This window comes from Vidua chalybeata, chromosome 3, assembly GCF_026979565.1.
Source record: "Vidua chalybeata isolate OUT-0048 chromosome 3, bVidCha1 merged haplotype, whole genome shotgun sequence".
Taxonomy (NCBI): domain Eukaryota; kingdom Metazoa; phylum Chordata; class Aves; order Passeriformes; family Viduidae; genus Vidua; species Vidua chalybeata.
The window spans coordinates 40,277,513-40,289,881 of NC_071532.1; the positions used below are offsets into that span (position 1 = coordinate 40,277,513).

A 12,369-nucleotide genomic window follows, 5' to 3' on the forward strand; every position below is an offset into this window, starting at 1 on the left:
TAGTGGGAAGTAATGTTGAAGGTGCATTGTGAATCCAAGTATACTTAAGTGAGTGCTGTCTGTGTTAAGCACTTGAGTATGTCATTTTCTCCCCTGTGTTGGGCTTTCTCAGCAAGATTTACAGTATTAGGTAGCAGTAATGTATAATACGGTGAAGATAAAAGCTGTCGGATCAAACTTGGTGTATTGTTTCCTTTTAGCACAAGATGCCTTATTAAGATGAGCTGGCAGATGTGAAATTAGCATTCAGCAAAGAACACAAATCCTTTTGTTTCCTTCTCAAAAATCTGACTGGGGGAATGGGGAATAAGTTGTTTTAGTGATTTGTTTAATTTGCTTTTTATGAGAATGACTAGGAGGAAACTGTAGTCTTCCTAGGATCTGAAGTAAAAAAGACATACTTGTTTACAAGGAAGAGTGGCTGACACTTTCTGCCATGCAGAACATCGTGGAACTAGTACAATGAATAAGTAAGACTATGCTTAACAATATGATAAATGTTGATTAATGTAATTATGTGTGTGTGTTCTTGAACGTTTACATTTGGGTCAAGCGTGTGTTTAGATGCTTTGCTAGAGAGCATTTTCTGTGGTGGAGCTGAGAGTGAATTAATGGGGAGGAGGACTGCTGGAAGTAAACAGGACTTAAGACTAGCAGCATGATTACCTGAATTATGACTCTTCCTTTTCCTTGTCTATGAGGCAGCCATTAAAAGTAGCATTAAAATTAGCATTTCTATTCAGAAAGAAAGTATGTAAAGCTGTAAGACTGGGTTTTACCCCTGAGTTTCTTTCCTGTTTTTAATGTTCTTTCACTACTGTTAAAGTCTATTGTGCTGGAAGCAGGTGGAATATTCTGGAGAAGCTTCACTATAGGTTTCTCCCATTTTTTGGGGCTGCTATAAGTGTCTGCTCTTGATTGCTGGGAGAGGCAGGATATTGTGATAGCCAAGATATTTCAGATCTTAGCTATTAACATTTTTTTTTGTTTATATTGAATTGTTGTAGCTGTGCTTGAACCATCTCAGATTCAAGGAAGAAGTTCCAAAGTCTGCAAATTAAAATTTCTCTACTTTGAAAGGAACAAATATGAGCTTGAAAGTATTTGAGAAACAGTAAGGAGGCTATGTAATGCTGTTTTTTCTGCTGTTTTTCTGCTCAGGTTAACTCTGAGCTTTAGTTTCTTATGTGTAAAATGGCATTATTTATTTTGAATACATGAGGAAGAAAGTGTAATCATTGCTGGTAAGGTTAAGGTATGCTCACTTGAATAATATTCAGAATTTATTGCAGCAATTTCTTATTCTGCTGTCATGCATATTTCTTTACTTTCCATATATAGGATGTGTGGCTGTGTTCTAAAATACCTTTTTTTTTTCCCCTCAGTGTTTTTATATTGCTTTCCTGCAATTTCTCTTCTTGGACTTTTCCCTCAAATCAATACCTTCTGCATATATCTTTTGGAACAAATAGATATGTTGCTTTTTGGTGGTTCTGGTAAGTAGCCATCTGCCATCTTTCTGGGCTTATAACCTCAAATTAGAATATATTATTGCATGTTACATGGCACAGTGCATTTTAAAGCTCAAACAGTTAATAGTATTCATCTAACAGTGGGGTGAATACTTATAAGGCCCACTTGATTATATTTCTTTTTGCTTTTGAAAAGTTGTATACAAGTTTTTAAAACTATAAGTTGCAAATATCAAAGAGCTCTTTCCTGGCATATGTGGTGTGAATCTTTACTCTATTTATTAAAAAAGAAAACCTTTGACTTTCTTTTTCTGTTAACATCTAGGAAAAAGTTTGCATTTTTCCAGAGAAAGGCATATTGACAAGACACTTGATGTGTGATAATTTTTTTTGTGTTATTTCAGTCAGAGATTAAAGAAGGCCCTTGAGAGATGAAGCATCGAGATTTTTTGTTGGTAGTATTTTTTTTTTTTTTTTTTTTTTTTTTTTTTGTTTTGTTTTGTTTTTCATTATAGCTTAAGTAGCTGGGAAGACTGAGATGCATCTATACTGTAGTCTTAGTTTGGGTCAGAAATGAAGTTCCTCTTTCTTCCCACTTCCCACATGTCTCTATTTCAGCTGCTGCTGGGTTCATGTCTGCTTTGTACAACATTTCCCGAAGCTTTGTTGTTCTGATTGTCCTATATGCCTTCTGCTTCAGTGCAGTGAAGGTAAGCCAGAAAACCACCATTGGAACAATTCAAAATTTCAAGTTGGAAATTGATGTAATCAAGGGAGACTAGCATTGTTTGGTCCTACATTGTTGTTGCTTACCAAGATAAGCTTTGCAAAGCCACGCTTCAGTTTCTGCATGGTAGTTACACTGAAATAGACCAAAACTGTAGCAAAAATTTTTAAGTAAACGTGTCTCTAATACCTGTGATTATTTGCCTCTTATATGTATCAGTGTGAAATGGTCCACTGAATTTTCTCTACAAACATAAACAGCAGCCTTGACTTAAAAAGCTGCAGTCTCTGTTGACCTGTATACCCAGGCCAAAATTGCTCATAATTCCTGGTAAGGTTTTTGCTTTTGCTTCATAACTATATGCCTAAGAACTTAAATGAGCAACCAGTGGACCATCTAAGTAAGTAATGTGTCTGCATCCACAGGGAAATGCAATTTAGGAATTTAATTCTAGCCAGATGACTGGGTTTGCCACTTTTTTCCCTAATATCCCACAATTGTTACACTAGGGATGTTGGAGAGTGTGCTTATAATTTGGTGTCTGTGAATTTGTCAAGTCCCTTCCTGAATGTGCTGGTTCTCTCTGACTCCACAGTTTTGTGCCAGCAAATTCTAGACGTTCACTGTGCTCTGTGCAAAGCAATGCTGTCCTTCATTGGTTTTAAGCTGATCTGCTAATTTCACCAGGTCTAGCTGATGCCTAGTTTTGTAGGATTTGTGGAAAACCTGGTCTGCATTCTATTCATCTGCTGCCTTTACAGTTTTGCTGGCATCAGGTACATCACCCTCAGCCATTTCTTTAAACTGAAGAGTCCCAGCCTTTCTGTGCTTTCCCTTGCTCTGCTGTTAACTTTGGATGTGGAGAGTCAGTTGTGTATGGTGCTTAGGATGCAGGTGTGCCACAGCTTTCTATGCTGGCATAGGACTGGTTCCCTTACCAGTGATGCCCAGTTTTGGACAATATTCAATCTAAAGCTTTTTTAAATTTTTTTTTTATTTTAATGTGCCTATGTCCTCTGCATGGGACATTTAAAAATGGCAATGAAATTTTGTCTGCCTTCAAGTCAGCTGTAAAATTCCCGGTGAACACAGCAAGACCAGTATTTTGTGTTAGACTTGTAAGAAAAAGTATCCTCTATGAGGACAGGCTTTTGGCAGTGTTTCATTGAGGGCTGGAGGCTGTCAGTGTCCATGCAGGGGAGCAGCAGGATGTGCTGTGGTTGACAGGCTGCCCTTGACTTCTTGTGGGCACATGTCAGAGGAAGCTTTGTGGTGGCACATGCGCAGTACATACAGGGAACCCAATAGGTTCTGCAGCTGCCAAGGCTGTATCGTGTCAGCACCCAGGCTGGCAATTAACACAGATGGGAGGGGCACTCAAGGATTCCTTTAAGGGAATTCTTTTAGGAACATCAGCATTTCTATAGTGGCTTTCAATAATTTTTCACTTGAAATTTTCAATAGGAGCCTTAAATCAAAGAAGAACAATTATAATGCCTTAATGGTTACCTGCAGATGATCAGAGCTGGTTGTGTGTTCTTAACCACTCCCAACAGTAAGGTAAAATGTGTTAAACACATTTGGTGGCTTGAGTCCTTACAAAATAAATTACAGCAACTCAGCTGCTGTGTTAAGACACTTAAAATTAAATGTCTTTGAACATGTGGTGTTCTCCCAGGGAATCTCTTGTCACCTGGCTCGCCCTCTTTGTCAGTTGTATTGGTTAGAGTTGACCCAGCTGTGTGATTGATGCTACAAAGTTTAAGTGCTGCTTGTGCAGTTTCCTGCAGAAGTAGCCAGTACTCCTACTATTGTTTTCTGGCTGTATTAACGATTCGGAAACTGGCAATGGGATGGAGAAGGAGGCTCTTCTTAAGGATGAACAGAGAGAGAAAATGGGTAACTGGGATGAGAAACAGTGATAAAAATGAAAAGAGCTACATGGAAGGCAGGAGTTAAACTACTGTTAAACAGGCTAATACCTGGGGAATGATTTTTTTTTCTTTTTTTATTCCTAAGATTGGCAGATGGTGATTCTCTAGTTGAGGGTAGGGAAGTTGTGTTATGGATACTTCAAAAATGTTTCTTGTAAAGAGTAGGGGAAAAAGCCACTTAAAATAGTCTACATACTCTTTTCTCAGCATAATACTTTAAATTACAGCATGCAGGTGGCTTTGTAGATAAGCAATCTCTTTGTGGATTATGCTTCAAACTGCTTAGAAATATGCTTTTAATGCTACCCTGAAGCTGAGTGCTATGAAAGATTTACAAGATATCTGTTGTAAATTACTAATATTAAGTTCAGAATTTCTTTTCGCACAGAAGTTAGAGTTAATTTGAATTTTAATGGCACTGTTCCAGTAAAGGCAATTCTGAGAAGGTTAATTTAAAGCATGTAAAGATGATTCCTCTTGCTTCAGCTCATCATCTCAGTCTACCAGGGTGCTTGTAATTTCATACATTTTTTCTTCTAGAAGTTATAAAATAAGCACTTGTGTTAAACCTCCTTGTTCTTCAGTGAGGTCCAGAGCTTTTTATTTTGAGCTGATTTCTGTAATGTTGCAAGAGAATGATTATTTGGTTGATGGAAGAAGAGTAGGAATGGGCTTAATCTGATCCTGAATAGAGCCCACTGTGAAATGTGGTCTAATACCCCTGTAAGTAACTCAAGCTGTTTTGATAACTAGTGAGCAGCAATTTATAATCTTAATCAAGTGAAGATTTTAACTTTTGGTGTGTTAGAAATTGCGGAGTTTAACTCAAAACTGAGCAAATGCTGTAGTATGTTTCACTGAGGTGTTTGCACAACAGTGGTAACATGGTTTTCTTTAAGCTAGAAGGAATGTCTCTTCCATATTTACACTTTATAGCTGTTATTTATTCTTTATTTTTGTTTTACTCTGTTCATTTTGATCAGTTTGCCAAAACCAACAGAGCAAAATTTTCAATATTTATGGAGGTCAAAAAAAAAAAATCACCATAATCAAAATTTTTCAGGGCAGGGAAACATGATAGATTCTATTTGGCAGAGGATTTCTGGGTTGCAAAGCGTGTTGTTTTGGCTGAAATGTAGCATCCTCAAATGTCAACTCTATTTATTGGCAGAACATCTTATGGCTCAGCAGGTGTAACTACCAGAGTTCTATTTCCTGAAATAAATTGCAGAGGAGAATGGATCTCTAAGTGGTTTTGTGCTATTTACTGGTGAACAATTGCTCACATCAAATGCCCAGCCTGAAGAACATTCCAGTGGTATCAGGCTTGATTCTCTCCTTCCTTAAGTGGTTCTTGCATTCTAGTCATATTCTTGCAGGGTGAAATAGTCTAACCTGCTTTCTCTGTGTACATTAATTATTCTGAAAGAAAATTTATTACTCCTGAAGAAGTTAATTTGGAATTTACTGTACTAGTTTTGTTTTTTATTAAAATAAGACAAATCTTTATTTTATAATTAACCTGTAATCTTAAGTGAGTTTTTCTTGTTCTTTTTTAGAGCATAAGCTATATATACACACAATAGTTTGATTTCATTGTGCTCAGATTTTGAAATTCATTTTGAGTAGCAAATTCACAGTGATTAATTGTTTACTCTAGAACTTCAGTTTTAGACAATTAGGAGGTAGGAATTGTTTTGGAGTATCTCCACAGAACTGTGTAAGTACTCAAGGTACCTTTCAGCATGTGAATATAAGCCCTGAAAACTGAGACTAGCAGGCCTGTGCTGAAGTCCTGTGCCTTGTCCAGCCTGATTTTGCTGTTGAATTACGTTGTACAAGACCAACTGAGAGCCTTTGTGAAAAAGCAGCTGTGGTATAGACATACAATTTAACGTAAGTTTAACTTACCAGTTTAACTTAATTCTCATGGATTTTCATTCAGGTAAGTTGCCTGAGGAAAATTATTACACAGTATTCTCAGTTGAGAGTTCATCCTGTGACCTGCAGACAGCATTTGGCACATCCGACAGGTTCATCTGGCCCTGTCACTCTTTCTGAGTGACCTTGCAGTGCCTTTGCCATCACATGACCAGAAATATTTCTCTCTCATGGCTGAAATGCACATAGCACCTAAAAATGGATGGACATATCTGTAGTCTTGTATGAATGGTGAGGGTGCAGGTTGGGTCAGGTGTCAGGCTGCTGTCATGTCCCATCACAGGCCTTGACATGTTCTGGGGAGTGGCTGCACACTGCTCACCTGGCAGACCTGGGGTTTTTTACGTGGCCAAATGTGCACTTTGACACAACTAAAATAAGGGACAGACTGTCACCAGGGCAGCCACAAACCCTTTGCAAGATGATGATACCTGTGTGTGTGCTGTGTGACTTGGACACTTGGAGGAGAAAAAGGAACATGTTCTTCAGAGGTGACTGGGAAGCAAATGAGTCCCAGCTGCTGTGGGCAGGCAATGGCTCCCTTCCTCAGAGCGCTCCTGAGCAGCTTTGCCCTTGCTTGATATTGGTGTGGAGGAGCTGTGGGTCTGGAGCTTGTCAGGACCTCCTCTCGTGGTGCTACTGCTGGGATGATCAGTTTTCATTTTCTGTAAAGCTGTCACATAAAAAAGAAACCCAAAATTGGTCACAGTAGGAAGTACAGAGTAATGCATCTGAAATTACAACAGATAATTTCTCCATAAAAGCCATGAGCACAAAATAGCTGGTCTCTGTCTGTGTATTTGAGGCCTTGAGGACTGATGGGCAGAACACTGTTTATCACTGCTGTCAGTGAAAGCAGTGTATTGTGAATGGAACAGGTTTACAATTCTGTCTGCTCTGGCTGGTGCAGAAGGTGTTCCCTGTGGTGATGATGTGAAGTCACATGGATAGATTTCTGTTGTGCTATCCCAGTGATGTAAAGGTGATTTGGTTACAGCATCTCTTCATAAACCTTACCCCATGACATATTTGTATCACAAGTGATAGGACACCAGCTGCTTATCCATCCTTGCATATAAGAATACTGTAAACCTGGTTTAAGTACGTAGGTAAATGTGTTAGATTCTGAAGTGCAAAAACCTGAGTTTCTTCTGCTTGCTTTGAAATTTCTTTATCTCCCAGACCTCTGTTTAATGATATCATCACTCCTTATCCAGTTCTTTCCAGGTCTTCGGTGAACTTTCATTTACTTTTGCTAATACAAAGCTCTAAATCCTAAGCATGGGTTTATCAGCTCTTTTGATCATTCCTTGGATTCTTACATCCAATAGCAGCAATTTTTCAGCTCACTACTTTTTTTGAGGCTCTTGGGTAACTGAGCTTAGTTGAACATTACCCGAGTTCAATTCAGCCAGGCTTTATTTTTGTTCTCATCTTCAATCCTGTAATCTTGAGCAGAAATTGGCAGCTCTAATAGCTACCTTAGCTTTCATATGTGAAAGGGTTTTCTCTTTTTCCAGGAGGAGGTGTTCTTATTTTTCAGATATTGCATCCATCAGATTGGAGACATGGGAATTTCTGTGCCATCTTTTTCATAATGTACTGATTTTTGTCTCCTGCTCCATCTGTTTTGTGGTCTGTGCCAAAATATTTAAGAGATGTTTTAAAAGAAGTTAAGTATGCCCTCTTACTTTTTTTACAAATATTTGGTCTGGAATTTAGCCATCCTGATATGAGTCTTTAGCATTCCAGTGTTCCAGGGTTTTGCCGTGGGGCAGAAGAGCACATCCCTGAATGTTTCTGGAATCAGTCCTTGTCTTCTGCCTTCTGTTCATACCAGTTAGTTTTGATTTGAAATGTATCCAGAACCAGTTAATTACTTGTCATCCGGATAATTTTTTTTTGTGTGTGTGTATGGAACTTGCAGTTTATCTTAATCAGCCTGGAAAAAAATATTGGATTTTTGGACTTGGATCAGAAAAATTAAACTGATGTGAATGTATTCATATGTGGCACACCAGCTTTCTCCAGCTGTATGTAAATATATATTTTTTTGAAGTGTAAGTTACATAGTTTCCGTTACCTCATACCTGAAGAAAGTACTTTCTGGTGGCTTATTTATTGCTTCAATGGACAGTTACTAAAAATTCTGTGTGGATTTTAAGTTTTTCTCAGCTCACATTGATGTAGTTTGGTTTGTTTAATGAATTTGAAGCTCATTAATCAGGATAACAGTGTTCCTTGCTTCCTTTCTTCAGTGATGCAGTCTTCATCTGTGTACTAATAATTTTGAAATATTTGTCTTAGGGGTTTATGGTGGGAAAGAGTTGCAAGAATACATCTCCTTCAATCTCCAAAGACTGCCCAAATAAATTTCTAGACAGCAGTGAATGGGCTCATGTGTATAGACAGAATTCCTGTATATGTAAGTGACCAAAAATAGAAGTATAATATTATTGGACAGCTTTATTTCTGCTGCATAGAATACTATCAGTCCTTTTGGTGGTTTTGGAGGGTTTTTTTTTTCTAGTTTATAAACCCCTGAGGTTCAAGCAAGAGCTGTTAGGGGTGTTAATTTTGGAGCATTCCTAGATACCATGCCTTTCAGTAGGTGAAGTTTGCGGCCATAGTCAAGTATTGCATTGTAGACATAACTTCAGTAGTTATGATCTTAGTTTCCTGTGTGTAATAACTTGTTTTCCAGATAGAAAAAAGGAATTGTGCCTGTGGAATCCAACACAGCCCAGGGTTGCTCTCACTGTATGTCACTGTCCAGGAATATAGAAATCTGCACTATTTCTTTAGGATAAACTTGCCGTTATGTGAAACATGAGTATCCGTGCTTCCTGCCTGAAAGCTGCTGCTCATCTTGCTTTTTAGCCAAGGCATTCCAATCACAGACCGGGATCTGATGTATAAGGTGCTGTGTGTGGACACGCATGGACGCCCCTATATCAGTCCAGTCTTCATGAATTTTAAATTTCAGCAAGGAAGATACAGTCCAAGATAGCAGCAATTGCAGAGAAAGAGGGCCCATGTTACTTGGAGTGGGCAGTGATAGCTGTATTCTGGTAACTTATCACTTGTCATGTTTTTGGAGATCATCTGGGAAATTAATGCTTTGTTTTCCATGGATGATGGGAAGATAAGGCTGGTGAGCATCTCTTCCTAGATCTTGTCTTATTTCTGTGTAACATGAGGTTCAGTAATTCATATATTTTGGTTGTTAGTGTTTATTGAAGAGGAGTATCCATGGTAATATGGTGTTAAGCTTATAGTTAGCCTTGTAGAGAACAAGTTCTTACTATTTTCTCATATTTTGGGCGGTGAAGAGGGTTCCCTTTTATGATCTCTTTCAGAAAGTCAGTGTTTTGGATCTTCAGAAATAGGATGATAGTGTTTATTTCCATCTTTACCGTCACACGTGTGGAATGGTTGACCATCAGCCCTTCCCCCTTATTGCTTGATATGTGAGCAATGGCACAGATCCATGATGAAGCAGCAGTGTGGGGGTAAGGAGAAAGAGCCAAGAAAGTTTATTGAATTGCACAAGGGGCTACATGACTTTTAAAGGTCCATTCCAACCCTAGCCATTCTCTGACTCTGTAAATAGTGATGAAATTGTGAGTGTAAAACCAGGTGTGTGAAGACCAACTGGAGTTTGTCTCCATGTTTAAAAACCCAGCCACTATGCCAATGCCTTCACATTCAATGATGCTGTCACTGCAGCAACCTGCAAAGTCACCGTTGAGAGGAGTACTCTGAAATAAAAAAAACAACAGAAAAAGTAACAAGAATTTCTACTCAGCATACTTGGTTCTCTATTCAGAGCACTTTTTGCCTCTGGAATAGAACATATGATTTATTTGAGCATATCTTTGAAAGATAAGTGTGTTACATGTGGGTTTTTTAGGAGAAGAAAGAAGTAAAAAGGATAAATAATATGGGACAGAAAACTACTAACACTACTTTTTAAAAATACGTTTGCCTTCCTACCTCTAGCAGTGCTAAAAGGCTCATAAGTTCAAAGACACCTTTATCTCCCCTTTTAGTGGATTGTTTTGGGATTAGGCAATACTGTGGTTGGAATGGAACACCCCCACTCCTACCACTGGGTCTGTTGTAACTCATGGCTTTCATCCTTAACCCTATAAGTCTGTTTCACTTGTTTTAAAAATGACTACATGAGTGTCTGCATCAAAGGCAAAACCATATATGAAAGCACTACATGTCACCTAAACCCAATGAGGTAAACTAGGAGGTGAAAGTCCCTGTCTCATGTGACAGATACCAGCTTCCAAGAGTAAAACCTGTTAGTCCTGTTTTCCCACTGAGAAGAATCATTGTTCAATTAGCAATTATATATATTTTAATTTTTTTTTAAATCTGAAGCTACCAGTCATCATTTCTGGGGTAGGAAAATGACAAAATGGAAGAGGGTACATCACACTGATACTGGAAAAATGACACCTTTGTTCATTCTCATCTTTTCTACAACGTTGTATAGCATTTTTCTAGGAAATCTTGTTCTCAAGGCACGTAGTGAATATTGATGCCTATCCTACCTGCTTTCCTGGCTCCCTGACTTGTGAGTTTTGAGGGGACAGTGACAGTTTGGAAATCGAGCACTGACCAGACAAATGCAGAGGCTGTGTGTAATATGCAGAAAATAAGGAAATAGAGTTCTGAGACATTAATGTGGGGATTCAGCTGTGTACAGCTTTATAGTAGAAAGAAGGTGGAATGATTTTTCAAACTGGCCTCTGATAAATTTCAGTATCAAGAATATTGTTCAACTCTTGATAGTATTTTGCTTTCAAAAGAAGTTGCAGAACAAAGGGTCAGTCATGCACTGGTAGCTGCTGGAAGGATCTGTACACAGTTGTGTTGCCCTGAAAATGCAGAGGATGTTTGGATAGGCTGTGATTCAGCTATTTTCAGAATGTTTTGTTTTCAGTTAATTTTCTTCAGTATTTTGAAGATATTAATTGAATATTACTATTCAATTAATTGATATTAATTGAATATGACTAGCATGGGAAAAGCGAACCAAAAATATATTTGGCCCCAAAACTGGGAAGAGTGAAATGAAGAGTAGGATTGTATGGTAAAGTTTAAATTGTCAAATAAATGGTGCTGGGTTCTTTCAGTAATATCATGTGATTCTCTCTTTTGTTTGTAATTACTATTTTGGGTAGGATTGTTTGATGGAACCAGGCTCTTCTGTCTTTTATCTTTGTGATTTTCAGTAGTATGATGAAGGGAAGATGATTGTTGGAATTAAAATTTCACTTATTTGGTCCTACTCTTAGGATAACAAGAATTTCAGAGTTAAATTGCAAAATTCCATGCTGCAATGGGTTAGATGTTTAACACTTAAAATTAGTTTGTCTTAGGTATTCATTGCACATGAAAGAAATAGAGTGTTTCCTAACATGCTAAGAAATCATGCATATAACTGAGCAAAATAAGGCTAATAAACCTACTTCATCCTCTGAAAATATTGGTGCTGTACTAACTTTAAAGTTTTTAAAGCAAGAGATGACCATGCAGAAGAAGTCTTATTTATGCTAGCCTGAAATGTCACAGATCCTGCAAGCATTGCTTCTCAAAACCTGTTCAGAAAATGCTCTGATGCCAGAATCTGGTGAGTTCACATTTGGCTGATCAGGTAGAAGTCATGTGGAGGCAAGGAATACAATTACTAAGTGAAATGGATTTGTTCCAAGTTTCTTTGTTCTTCACAGGTGAAATTTGTGTTCTTCACAAATAGGACTCAAAAGTATGTCTTAGGATCCCTAATTTGTACCTGAGGATGTCACAAATAAAGCTAATCTTGATAAGTGTTCCTTAAGCTTTATATTTTTTCTCTTATTCTTTCTAGCCAGTTTTAGTTGTTAGAGTCACCTGGAGAGAGTTTCTTATCTCAGTTATATCCAGAGTGTGCTGGCGAGTGTGTCAGTTGTCTCCCATTTTCCTCCTCAGGGATGTCACGCACAGTGGCGAGTGCTCTCCCTCTCTGCTGTTTTAACATCCAGGGCCTGGGTGTATAGCGGCCTGGAGTCCCGGGGGTCTGTCCGGTCCCCCGGGCAGCAGCCGCCGTAGGTGTCCCGGATAGCACTGTGCTGATGAGGCGCAGCCTGTCTGGGCCCTCCAGCTAGCTCCTAGCCGCAGGCAACTTTAGCAAGCGATTGTGAAGTGATTTCAGCTCTCGTGAGTTCAGCTCTCAGCGATTTCAGCTCTGTGCTCGCAAAGTGCCTTGGCAGATGCAGGGATGGAGAGAGGTAAAGGCTGT

The 12,369-nt window shown here is 38.5% G+C and overlaps 1 protein-coding gene across 1 annotated transcript in view; it reads left to right on the forward strand.

The window, feature by feature from the left end:
* PCNX2 (pecanex 2) overlaps positions 1-12,369 on the forward strand; it is a 153,124-nt gene that overhangs the window by 50,051 nt on the left and 90,704 nt on the right. The window contains exons 14-15 of the mRNA XM_053936997.1: positions 1,386-1,496; positions 2,091-2,182. Of these exons, the coding sequence (XP_053792972.1) occupies positions 1,386-1,496; positions 2,091-2,182 (203 nt within the window). The remainder of the gene's footprint in view (positions 1-1,385; positions 1,497-2,090; positions 2,183-12,369) is intronic.